At 42.1% G+C, this 17,747-nt stretch overlaps 1 protein-coding gene across 29 annotated transcripts in view; it reads right to left on the bottom strand.

Annotated features, from left to right (window-relative positions):
* ATG13 (autophagy related 13) overlaps nt 1-17,747 on the bottom strand; it is a 50,869-nt gene that overhangs the window by 7,056 nt on the left and 26,066 nt on the right. For 15 of the 29 annotated variants that reach the window (XM_044388987.3, XM_044388981.3, XM_044388978.3 and 12 more), the window contains 10 exons: nt 17,291-17,410; nt 15,068-15,114; nt 13,769-13,909; nt 8,732-8,772; nt 7,853-7,949; nt 7,409-7,507; nt 6,521-6,614; nt 3,061-3,159; nt 2,198-2,308; nt 1,654-1,790 (listed from right to left, as the gene is read on the bottom strand). In XM_044388987.3, the coding sequence (XP_044244922.1) occupies nt 1,654-1,790; nt 2,198-2,308; nt 3,061-3,159; nt 6,521-6,614; nt 7,409-7,507; nt 7,853-7,949; nt 8,732-8,772; nt 13,769-13,909; nt 15,068-15,114; nt 17,291-17,410 (986 nt within the window). The remainder of the gene's footprint in view (nt 1-1,653; nt 1,791-2,197; nt 2,309-3,060; nt 3,160-6,520; nt 6,615-7,408; nt 7,508-7,852; nt 7,950-8,731; nt 8,773-13,768; nt 13,910-15,067; nt 15,115-17,290; nt 17,411-17,747) is intronic. The other 14 variants (XM_048216984.2, XM_048216980.2, XM_048216989.2 and 11 more) reach the window with 2 other exon arrangements.

Here is a 17,747-nt window from a genome sequence, read left to right as displayed (position 1 = left end):
TACGCTTTTCTCTGCCTTGTTATGTTATCTAAAATTACCATAAGAAGGAATCATTTACAGTGTTTATACAGTACCGGGTTAAATTTAAACCTTACCTCACAAGGGGCAGTGTCATGATTCTAAGTTGAGAGTCCCAAATCTGGCTCTTTAGATAGCCAGAGCTTTCTCCGCCCATGACACATTGCCTCAGTTGAGGTCCTCTGTGCTCCATACCACGTTTCCTCTCCTTGCCCCCAATCAACCCTCTGTTCAGCAAGGTCTTTCAATGACACATTTCATTTGGCTGCCCACTTCCTCCCTCTCCAGCTCTCCAGACAGATGAGGAGACCTGGATGATGGGGGATAGGGGATGGGGTAGGGGGGGTGTACCTCGTGGCCGCCAGGCCAGTAGTCACAGCCCTAGCAGCAGCAGTGTTTAGGAAAGGTCCTCTGGCCAAAAGCAGGGGCTCAAGGTAGAGAGGAGGCCTGTGCTGTCTAAGTGGACTCTGGAAGCCAGCCAGCAGGAAGGACCAGCACTGAGGAAAGGCCTGAGCTCTGATGACCTGCTTTTAAGAACCGCTACCCCAAAGAGATAGGGTCCTCTATCTCTAGCTACTCCCAGGCATGCTCCAGGAGTCAAGGCTCAGAAAACTTTGGAGTGTAAAACGACTAACGGGATCTTCCTTTGATTATCTGACAGGGGGAGGGATAAAAGGATGGAAGTTTGGGAAGCCAGGACCGAAAGTAATTATTTTTCCTGATGGATGGCACAGGAAGGTCTTCCCAAATAATTTCCCTCCCACTGCTCCACCGTGGGAATGAAAAAAAATACCAAAAATTTCTATTATCCAAAAGTTCATTTGGGATGTGGTGGGGCAATCAACGTCATTATCTCTGGGGCCTTGCAGTCGAGGGAGGGCAGGGCGGGTCAGGACAGCCTCATCTTCCCACGGGAGAACTCCGAGCTAAGGGAAAGAGGAGCTCAGCCTGCGCCGGCCACTTTGTGAGCTACGTGCTGTCTGGCAAATCACTTAACCCTCTGAGATCCTCTCATCTTTGAAAAGGCGGTAACAGTGGCAATTTGTGCAGGGTAAGATTGTGAGAACTTTTATGCTCTACCTCATCAATGTCTTCGTAATTTGAAATTTATAGAATGTATCACTTCTGTAATCAGAAAAGACAAAGATTTTTTTAAATTTTTAATGAAGAAAACCAGTTGTTTCTAAAGAAGCTCCATGAGGTGCTAACACAGCAGAGAGAAAAAAACACAACAATCCTAACTACCACCACAGATCCACTGTGGCCCCACACTTGAGGGCTACAGCAAACCCTTCTGCTCTGGTCCTTAGCAAACACTGAGGACTGACTCCCAGCGAATAAATTTTGGGGTAAGAGGAAAAAAAAAATACACACACATCTGAAAGGCCCCTTCACTGGATGAGGGTGATAAGAAGTAGGCTCTGGCTGTTGGCTGTTAACAGCAAGCTGGGGGCAGCTTCCTTACATACCAGCTGCAATATGAGATTTTCAGGGAGAACTTTAAGAATCCCACATTTGGGGTTAAGTGCCAAGCCGGAAGCAATGCTGAAAGCGACTTTTCACGGACACCAGATAGGCACATGTGTCAGGGAGGATGGGCCCCTGGCCGCCTGAGCAGCCGGGCTGTGAACTCACCTGCTGGAAGGTGTGGCAGCACAGTGGGCCCCGTCAGACGGGGTGTAGGTTGCCAGTCTCTCCTGGTCAGCCTGGGCACCGTGGGCAGGCTGGTTGGGAGCAAGGGGTACCCCACCTTCCTTCCCAGGAACCATGAGCTTTGGGGGAAAATGGAAGAATACAGTGAATAATGGCAGTGTCAGGCAGGAGGGGAAACTTGGCCTAGTTTGATGGTAGCTGCCTCTGAGCTTTTCCACCACCAATGCTGCCACCAAATGGGCGGGAAACCTTGGATCTGTCTTCTCTGGGACTCAGCTAACGGGAGACATGACATACGTGGTAAGAACTAGAGAGGGAAAGGAAAGAGAGGGAGAAAACACTTGGAAGCTCTTCTTTCCTTTCTGAACTCTAGGAGGCCCTTCCTCCTGGAGTCACCTTGGTCCTCCAGAGAGCTTTGTTTCCGAGCACTTAGCATAATACCGGCATGTGAAGAGGCCCCTCAACTGCCTCAGGGCAGGGGAGGCAGCACAGGAACCCCCGGGGTTCTCCCCATCTTTAAAGATACCTGGTGAGGGTGTGTGGCGTTTAAGCCAGCAGCAAACACTACTGGGTAAGCCAGGTCAGCTGATCCAACGCCCAGGGCAGCAGGCTGATAGGAAAGGCGAGAGCTTGAGAGCTAAGCAAGAGAAAAACAAAGAGGGGCAGAAGAAAGGAGGAGGAAAAAATAGGCAATCCTAGAGTATGACTAATGATAAAGATCGTGGAGAGGTAAGGAATGAATCCCAGCCCACATCCTCACAGGGCAGGGGGCCTGACGTAAGGGTTAAAGACAGACCAGGCCATTACTCTGTGGCAAAGAAAGCAGAGACTTGTTTGCAGTGGGACTGACATTCCTAGCTCTGCAGCCTTCCAAAGGCCTCAAATGAGTTCCCTGCTCCCCGTTTTCCCAGGGGCTCAGCTAACTGTTGAGGTTTCCAGCCCAACGGACTAGCGAAGCACAAGCCCGGGCAGAACTTGCAGCCAAAGTCATTGGTTTTTCCCAGGTCATTCTATTTTCTCCTTTGTCCTTGAGGTCCCTTTGAAACAGAAGGCATCTTCCCTAATCACACCCTCCATCACCCCTGGGTATGGGAGGGTTCCTATTTATATTGAAAAAGAAAGAATACCACTCTTGGATTGTTTATTTGGAAATAAGATATAAATAACTCCATGTATTTTTTACATCAATGGTAGGAGGAGGGGCAAATGAACATCCTATTTTGGGCTGCTGTGCTATGGCTGCATCCTGTTAAAAATCAATTACCAAGCCTCAAATAACCCCCAGAACACTTGGGGACACTTAAATAGCTATACCCTGTACTTTATGTATAATTTTCAAAGAAAAAGATGCTGTCTGATTATATCCCCTTTTTCCCAGTATGGACTCACTTGATGGGAAAAGGCCAGTCCTGCCATGGGGACCCTCAGAGTGTCCGTCACCACAGGAGTAGGGGTCTGAAAATGTGCCTTTGTGACAGTAAACACACACTGTGCACAGATACACACAGAGACAGGAGAAACAAGAGAAGAAAACAGAAAGGGACTTCAGAAAGAAGTGAAAACAACTCTGGAAGGGAAGACAGCCACGGGGGCTGAACTGCACGCTGGAAGTCAGGGTGCGGCAGGGAGAGAGCAACATGGCTGCCTTCCTAGAAGAACAACTTGGAAGCGTCTGAAGAAGACACGTTTATCCCAGGGGGCTCCACTGCATGCTTGTCGCCCCGATGAGCAGGTGGAAAACAAAGCTGAGTCAAGCTGGTCTGACTTGGCAAAACAGGGAAACCCAAACCAAGCATTAGTGTGTCTTTAGTCAAAAGAGGCAGAAGGGTGTTAGAGAATGGCCTCCAGCAGCAAGGGCTTGAGAGCAGGTGCAAGGCATGCTGAGGATGACGATGCTGAGGTTACAATGCTAGACTAGAGACCTTTTCCTGGGGACCCACAATCTGCAAGGACAGGTTTAAACAACTGACATTTGTTGACTGGAACTTTATACGTTCAGGTCTGGCGTGCCTGGGTGGCTCAGTTGGTTAAGCATCTGACTTTGACCCAGGTCAAGATGTCAGGGTCGTGGGATCGAGCCCCGCGTTGGGCTCTGTGCCCAGTGGGGACCTCTGCCCCTCCCCCTGCTTATGCTATCTCTCTCAAATGAATAAAATCTTTAAAGAAAAAAAAAAGGCTCAGGTCCCCAGCTGCACACTTGACTACGCCATCTGAGGCAGGATGAATGGGTGTGTGTTTGTGTGCTCGTGCACACGCATCAGAGTGTGTGTGTGTCTTATAGCCCTGCATGGTGAAGGAGAACCTGATGCAGTAAAAGCTGGGGCACTTTAAAAACTCTTAGATCTCAAAGCTAATTATGATTATTTTGGGTCTTGCTGTTCTATCTTTAAGTCTGACCAATTAGCTAGTTAGTGCTTAGAACTGGAGGTTGGACCTGAATTACAGTAGCAGATTCAGGGTCACAACTATTTCTTGACTCGACTCTGCCCACATGACAAAATGGTCCGTATTTTGTTGGGAAAACAAACACCACATCATGCACTTATTGGGCTCTAGCAAAAAGCTCAAATAGAAGTTGTTGAACAATTATGCAATTCCCTAGGTTAAACCAAGGGAAGAAACTATTTCAATATTTATAGGAATGATGGGACTTGCTGGCAAATCATTTTCTCTTTCTGTTCTACCACTAAGGTTAAAAATGAATACTTCTGCACCAAACTGTCCCAGCCTCGACTAGAGGTACTAGAGGGTAGTGACAGGGCTCACCCATGGGATGCTCAGTGTTGATAAGATCTACTCTCAAACTGTGACAAGACACAGCAGGCAACTGATACCATGAGAAAGACAGGCTCCCCTCACACAGGTCAGCAAACTTTGTGCAAACAGGAGATGCAGGAACTACTTCCCCTTACTTTTGGGGCAGGTCAAATTTCCACTGTACTTGAGAAAGAACAAACTGATTTGTTACAGCCCAGCCTCACCATCCTCTTATCTCCCAAGTCACAACTTCATTTACTGTTTATGAATTTATCACTTATAAAACAAAATAGGGGCATGCGGGTGGCTCAGTCGGTTAAGTGTCTGCCTTCCGCTCAGGTCATGATCCCAGGGTCCCGGGACTGAATCCTACATCTGGCTCCCGGCTCAGCAGGGACTCTGCTTCTCTCTCTCCCTCTAAGCACCACCCTCCTCGGGCTCTCACTCACACTCTCTCAAATGAATAAATTAAAAATCTTTAAAAGAATTAAAAAATAAAACTTCAAAGAACATCAAACTTGGCATATTCATATTTTGATTATCTAAAAAATAATCTACTTGCACTAATGTGCTCTGGTAGGCTTTCCCCCTCTTTTTGGGTCAGTACTGTTCTATGTCAGTATGAGTGCCTGAAGCTGCCCCCTCCCAGAGCAATGGTGACACTCATGCCTACATACATTCATGGGGGGAGAGGAGTAACAGTTCCCACCCCCCACCCACCCAAACTGTCTAGGCAACTTTACAACAAGAACCTCCTTAACTCTAAATTGGGACAACAGTAATAATAGTGACCCATGGATTTTATAATTTCCTTCACACACATTAAGCTAGCTTTTTTTTTTTAAGCTAACTTTTGTGCCTAACTTCTGTTTTTGAAACAGATGAGAACCATAATTTTAATCCAGTATCTCCTAACAACTCAGAATGAAGTAAATTTAAATGTTTTCTTAATTAAAAAACAAAGAAAATAAAAAGTTATGGATAGTGAATTCATTTGTTGGGCTCCCAAAATAAGATGGTGAAAGGGGATAATCTGGGACTGGTTTAGAGGAACACAGAACTGAGTTAGGTCTGGAAGAAACTGTCTAATGTGGAAGTCAGAGCAGAGGGGAGTGATAGGGTGAGCAGGCAGCGCAGGGGGCTGCAGGCCATGAGGTGGGAGATGAATGACTTGGGATGGAAGGGGAGAAACGCGTCCTGAAATTCAGTCATCGGGCAACAAGCAACTCCTTAGGTGAAGCAGTCTTGGTGCCGTGTATATTATACAAAAAGGCCACACAGGTGGGTCTGCTTGGGAAGCTGGGAACCGTCTGGAGCCTGTGTTTCATTGAAACTGGGTTTGACACTGGAGACAGACTCAAGTGGAAAAGTTAATGGTTAAGAATGTTCAGATAAAGAATGCAGACAGCCAGAAATCTGTGTCAACTATGAAGAGAAACTGCACTGCTGGTTTCTTACTGGCATTCGATGCCAAATAATTATTGGTTCCTTTTGTGCTCCTTCCATTATTAGGAACCATATTTACCACTTCAAAAGTGAAGTAGCTACCAAATTAACAGGAGTAGGGTGAATACCTCTCTGGTATCAGAATGCATTTGGAATTCTCTGATTCATTTTCTAGGGAATTTTAAGATGTTTACAGGAATGTAAAGGTTACACGTAATTGCGTGGGTTAAGAATGCTACAGACTAGAAGGGTGCCTGGGTGGCTCAGTTGGTTAAGCGCCCGACTCTTGGTTCGGCTCAGGTCATGATCTCAGGGTCGTGAGATCGAGCCCTGTGTTGGGCTTCGCACTAAAAACAGAGTCCGCTTCAGACTCTCTCCCTCCCTCCTCTGCCCCTGATTGCACACACATGCGTGCGCTCTCAAATAAATAATAAAATCTTAAAAAAAAAAAAGGCATGGTTATAGACTAGAAACATTGCAGTACTACCTGCTGGATAAGAAGGCTTTCCCTCACCCCTCAAAACAACCCCCTGGAAACAATCACCACCACCACCACCACAAGAGACCGTATCTAAATTCCAACACCATTTCATGCCCATATGTGTACCAAATAACTACAGCCCCCCGAGAACCTGCTTCCCCCTACCTGAGATGGAGGGGAGGTGGAAAAAGAGGTGGTACACACTTCTTGAGAATCTTCCACAGAAGGATATGTTACTCCAGTGTCCTCACCAGCAGTTCTATGATGGGGGAAAAATAAATCATGAACTTTATGGTGATGGCAGTTGATTTCAGAAAGGATACAAAGGGAGGTTAGATAAGGATACAAGTTGTGACAAGAGCTGTTTCAGGCAGAGCTCATTGTGGCAAAAGAGGCATGTTGAGTCCTTGATAATGTCAAACACATCCAGAGAACAACATCCAGAGGTTGACCAAGGCTTTTATTTTTAATCCAAACACCCTACCTGACCTATGATTTGAGAATATTTTCTTAAGCCTGGCCACTGTTGGGACCAAAGAACTGTCAGCAATAGAGATGCAGTGAAACAAAAGTCTGGACTCCAAAGATGAACCTATCCAACTTCAAAAGTCCTTCACATAAAGGCAGTATCCTGATAAACATCTGTTCTGACCTTCATAGAATTCTGTTTTCTGGGATCCAGGCCTGAAGACATTTGATTCTAATCTATAACTAAACTGTGCCAATGGTGACCAGAAAGCCATTTAATCTGTGAAGGACATTCTGTTAATTACCGCCACTCTTGTAGTCTCTAAGCAAAATCAAATCGAAAGTCAAATCACTACTGTCAAGATCTAAGATGTCCAAGAATTTTCTGAGACAGTGTATATATTCCAAGGCCTGGTGTACCTTACAGGCAGCAGCAGGAAGGGAGGCTAACCACTCCATTTCTCTCCATGTGGGGTCTCCATCACTGCCCCCTGCCCACTGGTGAGTGCTGGTAAAGGTGCTCTATGTGTAAGATGAATGCTTCTCCCTAGCTGCAGTTTGGGAAAGCCCCTACACATTCCTCACCTGTAATTGCAGGGGTGCATGGGTGAGGAGCTGGGATAGGGACGGTCCACAAAGTGATCAATGATAATCCCCATGATAGGTGGGGTCCTCTCAAATTGCCTGTAATGCAATAAGCAGATTGCAATATTTGTTAGAATGCCTTGTCAGCCCCCCTGAAGTCTTCAGAGGACCCCTCACCTTATATCTATTGGCAGGATCCACTAGAGTCTTAACTGTTGCATCCCTAAATATAAACCACAACTCTACCCTGATAGCTCTGAGACACTCAGATTCTCCCATCTGGAAACGGGGCTCTCTCTCGAGTTTATTTTCCAGAAGGGGACTGATTTCAGCAATGGCAAAGCTGAACTGTAGGCTTAGCCACGGAGTTTGAGGGAAAAACAAACTTTAATATCTTGAATATCTTTGGAAGAGCTCTTTTGGATTCCAAGGCTCTTTCCTCACCTGGTAGACATAAATGCCAAGTTAATTCTGTAAGCACAAGAAAGAGTGATGGTGCCCACAGGGGTGCCTACTGTCCCAACACGAACTGTCTGGAAACCTAGGAGAAGAAATACATAATTAGCTTTTCCCCAGAGAACACTGACAGTGTTCTGGCTTTTCCTGAATCATTCAGCCTATCATATAATCTCTGGCGTTATCTACTCTGCACCGTGAGTGCAGCAGCCTCAATTTCATATATGTTTATGTGTGTGTATATATTTTTTCTTTTGATTTATTTTATATTGATCTAATATTGGAAGGGAAAACAGCATTCTATTTCCAGATAAACCTACCTTCAAAGAGGCAAAACAACTGTTAGTCCTAAAGTTTGAGCGAGTCCTAAACCAACCTGGCCCAAAAGTGTCACATGCCCAGTGAGACAGGAAAGGGGCCCTGGGGCTTTATCACACGAACCCCTCGGTTTATGCAGGTGCGGAAGTGACTGCACTTCTACTCATGCTGCCACCCAGAACTAAGTACAAAAAAGAGCCGGGTCTTGCAGGCGACGTTTCCAACACAGCTTTCCCGGTTTTCTTGATTTCATTTCCAATTTTTCAAAATTGCTTATGCTCATCAGAAACATTTACCATGCTCATTATAGAAAATTAGGAAAACAGACAATGGTATAAGGATAAGAAAGAATACTGAGTTACTAGAACTCTGGGGAAAATTATTTAGTCATTCCCTGGCAACTCTTTGGACCACCTACCTGTCTTTTCCTTACTTATATCATACATATTAAAATCACAAGCTACATATTATGACAGGCAGCATCCAAGCCCAAGTCTGAAGTCAGGAGGGCTCTTAACACTACAAATGCTTTTCAACCTTGATACATACCTTCTCCTAAGCCATTCAGCTGAACTTCCCCAAAATATATCCTTAGGAAAGAAAGAAAAAGAAAAAGAAATAAATGACTCTTTATTCTAAGGGCCTCTATAGCCAAAACAAATAAAACAAACCCTTCTTTTCTTATCTGCATGAAAACCTCTCCTAATGGAGCAACAGTGTTACTACTTCAATTAAGCTGCAGGCATAGGGATGTATATGGAAAGAATTGCTTAAGAAATAAGGAAAATAATAATTAAGTGGAGTCTGCGATTTTAGTTTCTTCGTCCTGCTCCTGCAATGTATTTTTAAAGTATACCTCCCGGGGAATAAAGAATCTAGAAATAAGATTGGCAAAAAGATCTCAAACCACTATTAGAAAGTCCTAGATTTTTTTTTTTTTGAGGTATGTGCAACATACAAGATTCTATTAGTTTCAGATGTATAACAACAAGATTCAATATTTGTTTATATTACAAATAGATCATCACAGTATGTCCAGTTAACATCCATCACCATACATACAGAATATTTTTTCTTGGGATTAGAACACTTAAGATCTCCTTTCTTAAGTGTAAGAGGAACCCTCTTACACTGTTGGTGGGAATGCAAACTGGTATAGCTGCTCTGGAGAACACTATGGAGGTTCCTCAAAAAGTTAAAAACAGAACTACCCTACAACCCAGCAACTGCACTACTAGGTATTTCATCCAAAGGATACAAAAATACTGATTTGAAGGGGCACATGCACCCCAATGTTTATAGCAGCAATATCAACAACAGACAAATTATGGAAAGAGCCCACATGTCCACCAGCTGATAAATGAATAAAGAAAGTGTGATATATATATTTCCATTATATATTCCACATATATATAATGGAACATTACTCAGCCATCAAAAACAATGAAATCTTGCCATTTGCCATAACGTGAATGGAACTAGAGTGTAATATGCTAAGTGAAAGAAGTCAGTCGGAGAAAGACAAATACCATGATTTCACTCATATGTGGAATTTAAGAAACAAAACAGACGAACATAGGGGAAGGGAAGGAAACATAAAAGAAGATAAAAACAGAGAGGGAGGCAAACCATAAGAGACTCTTAACTACAGAGAATACACTGAGGGTTGCTGGAGGGGAGGTGGGTGGGGGGATGGTTAAATGGGTGATGGGCATTAAGGAGGGCACTTGCTGTGATGAGCACTGGGTGTTATACGGCAACTTTCAAATATGCAATAGAAGGTACCAGATCTTGAGAGTGCTCTTCAATTAAGGGGAGCTCTCCATGCTTGTCACAAGTCATTCCAAAGTAAACTCGTTAAGAAATTCGAAAATCTTTTCCATTATAGAAGAATTACATAAGACTATTTATTCTGAAAATACAAAAATATAAGCACAGCAGAACCTTTCTCTGAGTTTCCCTGGGAAGGGCAGTCTCTATCAGCTACCAGGTCTGAATTACAAAACATTACAAACTACACTACAAAACATTATTATACTTTTCTAGTAATATGGTTAAAAATTAAACACATTCATGGCTTTGTTCAATTAAAAACTAAGCTCCAACAATGTTCAAAGCCCCATGGTTAGGTGTTAGGCATGAGATAAGAATAAGCTAGGGTTGGGATTCAGGATAAATCTGAAGCTGAGGTCTCACAAATGATAAGCTGGTATGAGAGAAAAGAAACGTATTTAATTCATGCACAGAAATGACAGACACCATGAAGCAGGGGTCAGCAAATTTTTGTTAAAAGGATCACATATTTAAGGCTTACAGGCATACAGTCTGAGCTTTGCTGAGCTTTGGCTTTACACGCCATACTACTCAGCTTTGCTGCTGTCCTGCAAAAGCAGCCACTGATGATACACAAATGAAGAGGGGTGGCTGTGTTCTAAAATAACTTCATTTAGGGGCACCTGGCTGGCTCAGTTTGAAGAGTGTGAGACTCTTTATCTCCAGGTCATGAGTTCGAGCCCCATGTTAAGTGTAGAGATTACTAAAAAAAATAAACTTAAAAAAATAATAAAATAAAATAACTTCATTTATAAAAACAAGCAGGTGGTCTGCTGGCCATAGTTTGCTGACTCCTGCCATAAAATAACACAATAAAAAGCTGCCAAAAGACATTTTGCTAGCAACCTTTGGTGGCTCAGTCAGTTGAGCATCCAGCTCTTGATTTCGGCTCAGGTCGTGATTTCGGGGTCCTGGAATCGAGCCCCACATCGGGCTCCCTGCACAGTGGGGAGTCTGCTTGTCTCTCTCTCCATCTCCCTCTGCCCTTCCCCTTGCTTGTGCTCTCTCAAATAAATAAATAAATCTTTTTTTTAAAAAAAAAGCTCAGTACTCATTTGAATATTGGTAATTGGTACAGTGCTTAAAATAACCTAGCTATCTAACCACCTTTTTGGCTCTATCCTTTATGCCATTCAGATGCTAAACAAAACAAAAGTTTTCTTCACAGACAGACGACAATTAACTTTAATTCAGTCTTAATGAACAACAAATTCAGAATGAATTTTTATAATGATGTAATTCTACAGTGACATGATTAAATCTTCAAGGCCAGGGGAAAAATGGTAATATAGCTTGAAAAAAAAAACCCAGAAGGCTATTCTTTAATGGTATAAGGCTAACTGTTAACCTGTTAACAACAGTATAGGGGTGCCTGGGTGGCTCAGTCGTTAAGTGTCTGCTTTCGACTCAGGTCATGATCCCAGGGTCCTGGGATCGAGCCTCACATGGGGCTCCCTGCTTGGCGGGGAGCATGCTTCTCCCTCTCCCTCTGCCCCTCCCCCTGGCTTGTGTACTCTCTCTCTCTCTGACAAATAAATAAATAAAATCTTAAAAAAAAAAACAACCCAAAAACAATAGTATAAAAAGGGGGAGGGGAGCCAAATCTACCTCCGAGATCACCTACTTCTCTATGGTTTAAACCATACTATTTGTATCCAAAAGTACTCCTAAATGATAAACAGTCAGCAATAAATACTGTGTTACTCCAGAGATACAGAATAAAGGAAAGCTTTAAACACTGGTAATGAAAGGACTAAGAGTCCTAGCTAACTAAGGTGATGACTAGTAGTGTAGTATGGCTACTTACAAAAGAACCAAAATGAAGGGGGCTTAGCATAGGTAAATGAGAAGCAAGAGTCAGAAGTGATCTTTTGTTATATTTCTTTTTTTTAAGATTTTATTTATTTATTTGTCAGAAAGAGAGAGTGAGTGCAAAAGTAGGGGAGGCAGCTGGCAGAGGGAGAAGCAGGCTTCCCGCCGAGCAAGAAGCCCTATGTGGGACTCGATCCCAGGACCCTGGCATCATAACCCGAGCTGAAGGCAGATGCTTAACCGACTGAGCCACCCAGGGGTCCATCTTCTGTTATATTTGAATAAAAGTCTAGTAATTTTCAAATGGAATACTCAACTTGAAACCTGACGACTATAGAGAGGACAACAAAAATTAAACTTGAAAAAATAAACACGGGTAGGGTTGCTAGCTTACTGCTAAGAAAATTAAAAGAATGACTTGATAACTATTCTAAGGTGGTAGATTGTTTCAACATAACTAGTTAAGTCTCTAATCCTTAGTCCTTTCATCCTGCTATACTAATTTCTCCTCACAATCAGTTCTATACATGTAAGCCAAAGGCTAAAACCAGTAGCTCATCACTAACAGGAAAAGAGTCTTGGGTGATTTGGGAACTCCTGGCTTTCCACGCTCTGCTCTCACACTTTCCTACTTATCCTCTATACCACCACTACGGTCCATCTGACAAACTGAGCACAACTCCTATCCCATCCCCACTTCTAGGCCTTGCCATCGTTGCACTCCCCACCTGGAATAATGATTCTCTCTCACTTCTACCAGCTGAAATTCTTTCTGCCTCAAAGTCTAGCTTGATTGCTACTTCCTCCAGAAAGTCTGTCTGGTTTCCCCCACCCAGAACAAACTTTCCCTCCCTGTGTTCTCCCAGTACTTTTCTCCTGATACTGCTATGTAGTTTTCCATGGTAATTGGTACAGTGCTTAAAATAACCTGGCTATCTAACTACCTTCTTGGCTGTATCCTTTATGCCATTCAGGTGCTAAGCAAAAGTTTTCTTCACAGATAGTAGACGACAATTAACTTGAATGCTTGAATGCTACTTTCATCACGAAGTATGTCTGGTTTCTCCCACCCAGAACAAACTTTCCCTCCCTGTGTTCTCCCAGTACTTTTCTCCTGATCCTGCTATGTAGTTTTCCAATCCTGCTTTTTATTATAATTATGCATGTGCCAAACTGTCTCCCACAACAGATTAGAAACACCTATAGGGTAGGGCCTCTGTATAGTTCTTCCTTGAGCCTAGCACAATGCTTGCATTAAAATGGCGCTCAAAAAATATGTGTTCAGGGGCGCCTGGGTAGCGCAGTCGTTAAAGCGTCTGCCTTCGGCTCAGGGCGTGATCCCGGCGTACCGGGATCGAGTCCCACATCGGGCTCCTCTGCTATGAGCCTGCTTCTTCCTCTCCCACTCCCCCTGCTGTGTTCCCTCTCTCGCTGGCTGTCTCTCTGACACATAAATAAATAAAATCTTAAAAAAAAAAAAAATGTGTTGAGGTGAACCACTCCAAGGAAAATATTCAAAGAATCACTGACGAGTTCTTTATATCCACAGACAACTAATCAAAAACAAACTGGATTAGTAGTCTGTTAGACAAGTTTTAATTTAACTCTGAACTATAGAGGGCTGTGGAATCTTCCCAGGACAGCCTGTTTAAAGTCTTTAGCTCCTTTTTCAGCTTTGAGATATCTATCAGTACAATCTCAAAATCCATTCCACAGGAATCATGACTGTGCACAGAACCAAAGGACAAAGAACCTGGTAGCTTTAGAAAGTTGAGGTTCACAAAGGAGGAGGGACAGACAATCATGGTAAAGCTATAGCATCAACTACCTACCAACCATCTGTCCAAAATTAATCACAGAATACCCGTACGCCAGTCAGACAATGTGCAAGGTGACAAGGCTAATGAGTGAATCAGGAAGGTGAGCACTATTGCTGTTTACCTGTACAATATGACATATTCATGCCCCTGTTTTCTGGAGAGTCTGTAAGCTGGTGTCACCCTAGTTATGGCAAGGAGGGACTTCAGCAGCAGCGACAGTCTGTTGTACACGGTGTAGGAAACTTTAATCTCTTTATCACACCTGAGGAGCACACAGACACTATCAGCATTCGCCTACTCAACTCACAGAAAACCAAGAACAGAAATGCAGCGGATATAGAAGTGTTAGTTATGTTCTGTCTAGTGACTGAGAGTCATCTATTAGCATTATTCATAAATTCTGATAGGATATAACCTGCTTTGCAGTCCACATAACACCGTTCACAGAATATTACAGTCAACAGAGATGAATAGAAACTGTATAAGATTAAATTTATCATGAAAACATGCTCTGAACTAAAGGTGTAATTAGAGTTCTTTGTCAGTTTATCAACAGATTATTAAGGTAAGCAAAAGTTTTACTTTTTTGTGCTCTAGAAACAGGCAGATACCAAAAGGCACCTACTCTATTTTTTCCTAGCTTTGAAGCTGTTATCTACGAAATAAAGCTACACACTTAAAAACAGTAATTCAACATTGCAATTATATTACTGAAGGTGCAAACAATCTCAATGTAGTATCTTATGAGCTGTCTACCTCTATACATCTAATAGGAAGTCTGGCGAAAAGTCTGTTTGGTACTAAAATTTTAGACTGTAACCTGGCAACTGCTTTGTACTTAGGAAAGTAAATAATGCCCACACCCCACGGATGACTTATTAAGATTTTCTTTTGATGTGTTGCTACTTCCTCCATTTTCCTATATACTGTTCTTGAAAACTGAAGCTTCAGGCAGGAAGTAAGCTAATCTGCCTTGAAGGAAGAAAACAGAGAAGGAAAATAACATGCATTTCCAATCTATGATCAACACAGCGTGTAAAAAGGAGTAGTGAAGGGAAATCATATTGGATGTCTGCCACACAGAAAACAGACAACACAGAGCAGTCATGTTACAAGAGCTCGCAAGGGATTTAATCAGAGAACTATCTGTACTCTGGGAAAACAACAAATCCTTTTCAGTCTTTTCTCTGCTCCTTTCCCTGTGGTGTCTAAGTTTCCCTGGACTGACCCTCCCGCTGAAGGTCATCTCTGTGCCTGGGCTGGAAGCCAAGCATGAAGCAAATTGTAGCAAAGACCTATTAGCTTTGTTAAGTGGGAAGAACACCCTCCATGACTGATAACAAAGCCCCACTTTTCACATGACGTCATCTGCTTTATCCTCAGCTATCACAACCACGGACCCTAAGACAAAAGCACTTACTTTTCATTCATTTCGAGACACCAAATTTCTAACTCCATGGAATCACCCTGTAGATGGGACAATTGAAAAATACTTCAGCTTTATTTGATTATTTATTTTATTATAATGCACTATACAGTCACTACAAAAATATTGGAAAATATAAAGAAAGAAAAAAAAATCAATTTATAAACCAATCAGCCACTTCAAGAAATTATGTGAGAGGCACCTGGGTGGTTTAGTCAGAAGAGCATGCAGCTCTCGGGGTCATGAGTTCAAGCACCACGTTGGGTGTAGACATTACTTAAATAAATAAATAAATAAATAAATAAATAAATAAAACTTAAAATTTCTTTTTTAAAATGTGAGCTTATACTGTTATTTTTATGACTTTTTCATTAATAAACACAACATGAAGTTTTTCTTATAATAAAATTCTACACCATTTTTAATGGCTGCATAGTATTCTACCATATGAGCACCATTTCATCCCATCAGTCCCCCCATATGTGGACATTTGGTTGTTTCTAATTTTTCACTACTACAAACAACATTGTCATAAATAGCCTTGAGATTAAAACTGTCCTCGCCCTAAATTAATTTCTTAAGACAAATTTCCAGAATTAGCATTATTAGATTAAAGAGTACTCATGCTTCTAAGACTTTTGCTATGGATATCCAAATTGCTCTTTAAAAAGACTAATACTTCAGATGATGGAGAGAGCCTTTCCCTCCAATTCTATAGGGGATATTTTTAGGTGACACCCACTGTTAAGGAATACCTTAACAAGCTCCTCACTTAAAAATCTTTTTAGCTGTGTAACGTCTTTAGCCAAACTGTTCAGTCTTTCTCTGGTACTGAGAACAGACTTAGTCTAGTGGGTGGGAAAGAAAAACAGAAACTAAAGCCAGAATCCTTCAACTCTGTAACATTCCTATGTGCCACTTAGTAAGAAGGATAGTCATACTTTTGAACACAAGTAACCTTATTACCAATCAACTGGAAGAGGGTTATTCTTTTAGATTTGGGAGTAAACTTGGGTTAGTTTGTGAAATACAGAACTTACTTGTTCTAGATCAAATTTAAATATGTATCCTTAATATATATCTTTTTCATCATACTGTCATTTTTAAAAGACGTGATAAATTTTGAATTCCCCCTGCTCCCCAAAATCCAGGAAGGATGAATAGCAGGAAGTATCCAAGACAAGTTGGTACAGTTTTTCTAGAACAATTGGAACATTTTATACTCAGATTCCACTTGGGAAAGGAAAGAGTTCTTCTAGGGATTCCTTTAGGACTCCCTATGGATCGCTAAGGAAAATAATTCATTGTATAAACTGGCAACACAACAAAGAAGAACAGGAAGCTTTGCTTTTTTGGGTGCTAAGGTTTCCATGGAGTAAGTATTGACATCATTCAACAAAATTCATCAAGACCATACTATGTGCCTTTCCAGGTACTGTGCTAGGCACAAGAGATGATTATTTATTTACATCCTGCCTCATTTCAAAAAGAATCTGAAGAACTACAACAATAAATAAGATGTGGCATAACTGCTGACCTCAAGAATAAAAGTGTAAAGTATGAACAGGAACATGTAATGATCGCCTACTGTAAGTTATGTTAGGCACTTTACAAATAAGGATTAAATGAAAAAATATAAAAACCCTTCAAGACTACAAAGTGTCATGTTAGTTTGGTGGTGTTGGTGGGGGTGGGGTTAAGTAATTTGGCCAAAGTCACTGAGCTGAGATCTGAACTTGGGTCTGTATAGCTCCAAACTCCAACTGCCTTTTACTATATCACACAGCTTCACCATCTTGTAGTGGAAATAAATTAATAAACTCACAAGTAACAATATCTTCCTTGATCCTGATGTGAAATAAGGTAAGTAAAAACACATCTAAAAAAATCACAGTACATCAAGTTATATTTTAGAAACAATGTAAACAAAGCACATGGTAAGTCTAAAGAAAGTACTTACCTCTCCCACTAGAAAGGGGGTGAATTTTCAAGAGCACATGAGTCTTGAAGGATGAGTAGAAACATTTCACATATAGTTGACATATAATAAGGACAAAAAGCCTATTCCAAGTGTTTGGGAGAGTAAATAGAAAAAGCATGACCTCCTCAGGGAACGCTAAGTTCAGAGTGGGAAGAGGCAGGAATGAGGCTGAGTTGGAACAGGGTGTGAAGAGCTTTGAGTGCCAAATGAAGACACCATCCTGGCCATCACCTTACCTCAGAAGTCTTGAGTGAGATCTCCACACACATCGATCTCCCGACAGCAGGCAACTGTCCTGCCAGTGCTTTTTTTGCTTCATGTGTAACCTCTGGGATGTCTTTGATTGCTAAATTGAACTAGAAGACAAAAGGGACTTTGTGTAAACACTCACAAGGAACATGATGGCAACATGAAACAGTGAGAGATGGTTATGCTGGGTAACGCAGGCATTGCTTTGAGTGATTAGGGACATTCATTCATTTCTCCCTTGCCAGAAAAGATATCCCACATCAAAGCCCCAAGACTCAGGCTGAAAGAGCTAATGACTTATTATAAAGATTAGTTAAAATGGTATTTTTCTAAAGACTAAGTTTTTCACTTTCTGCAGAAGAAGATGAGAATCAAATAAACCTAGGACTAACATTCGATGACAAACATACTTCAAGTGAATGGATCAAACGGAATTAGATATAT

Source organism: Ursus arctos, unplaced genomic scaffold (genome assembly GCF_023065955.2).
Source record: "Ursus arctos isolate Adak ecotype North America unplaced genomic scaffold, UrsArc2.0 scaffold_23, whole genome shotgun sequence".
Classification (NCBI taxonomy): Eukaryota; Metazoa; Chordata; class Mammalia; order Carnivora; family Ursidae; genus Ursus; species Ursus arctos.
The sequence above is the reverse complement of the archived record's forward strand: the minus strand, read 5'-3'. Positions and strand labels throughout refer to the sequence as shown.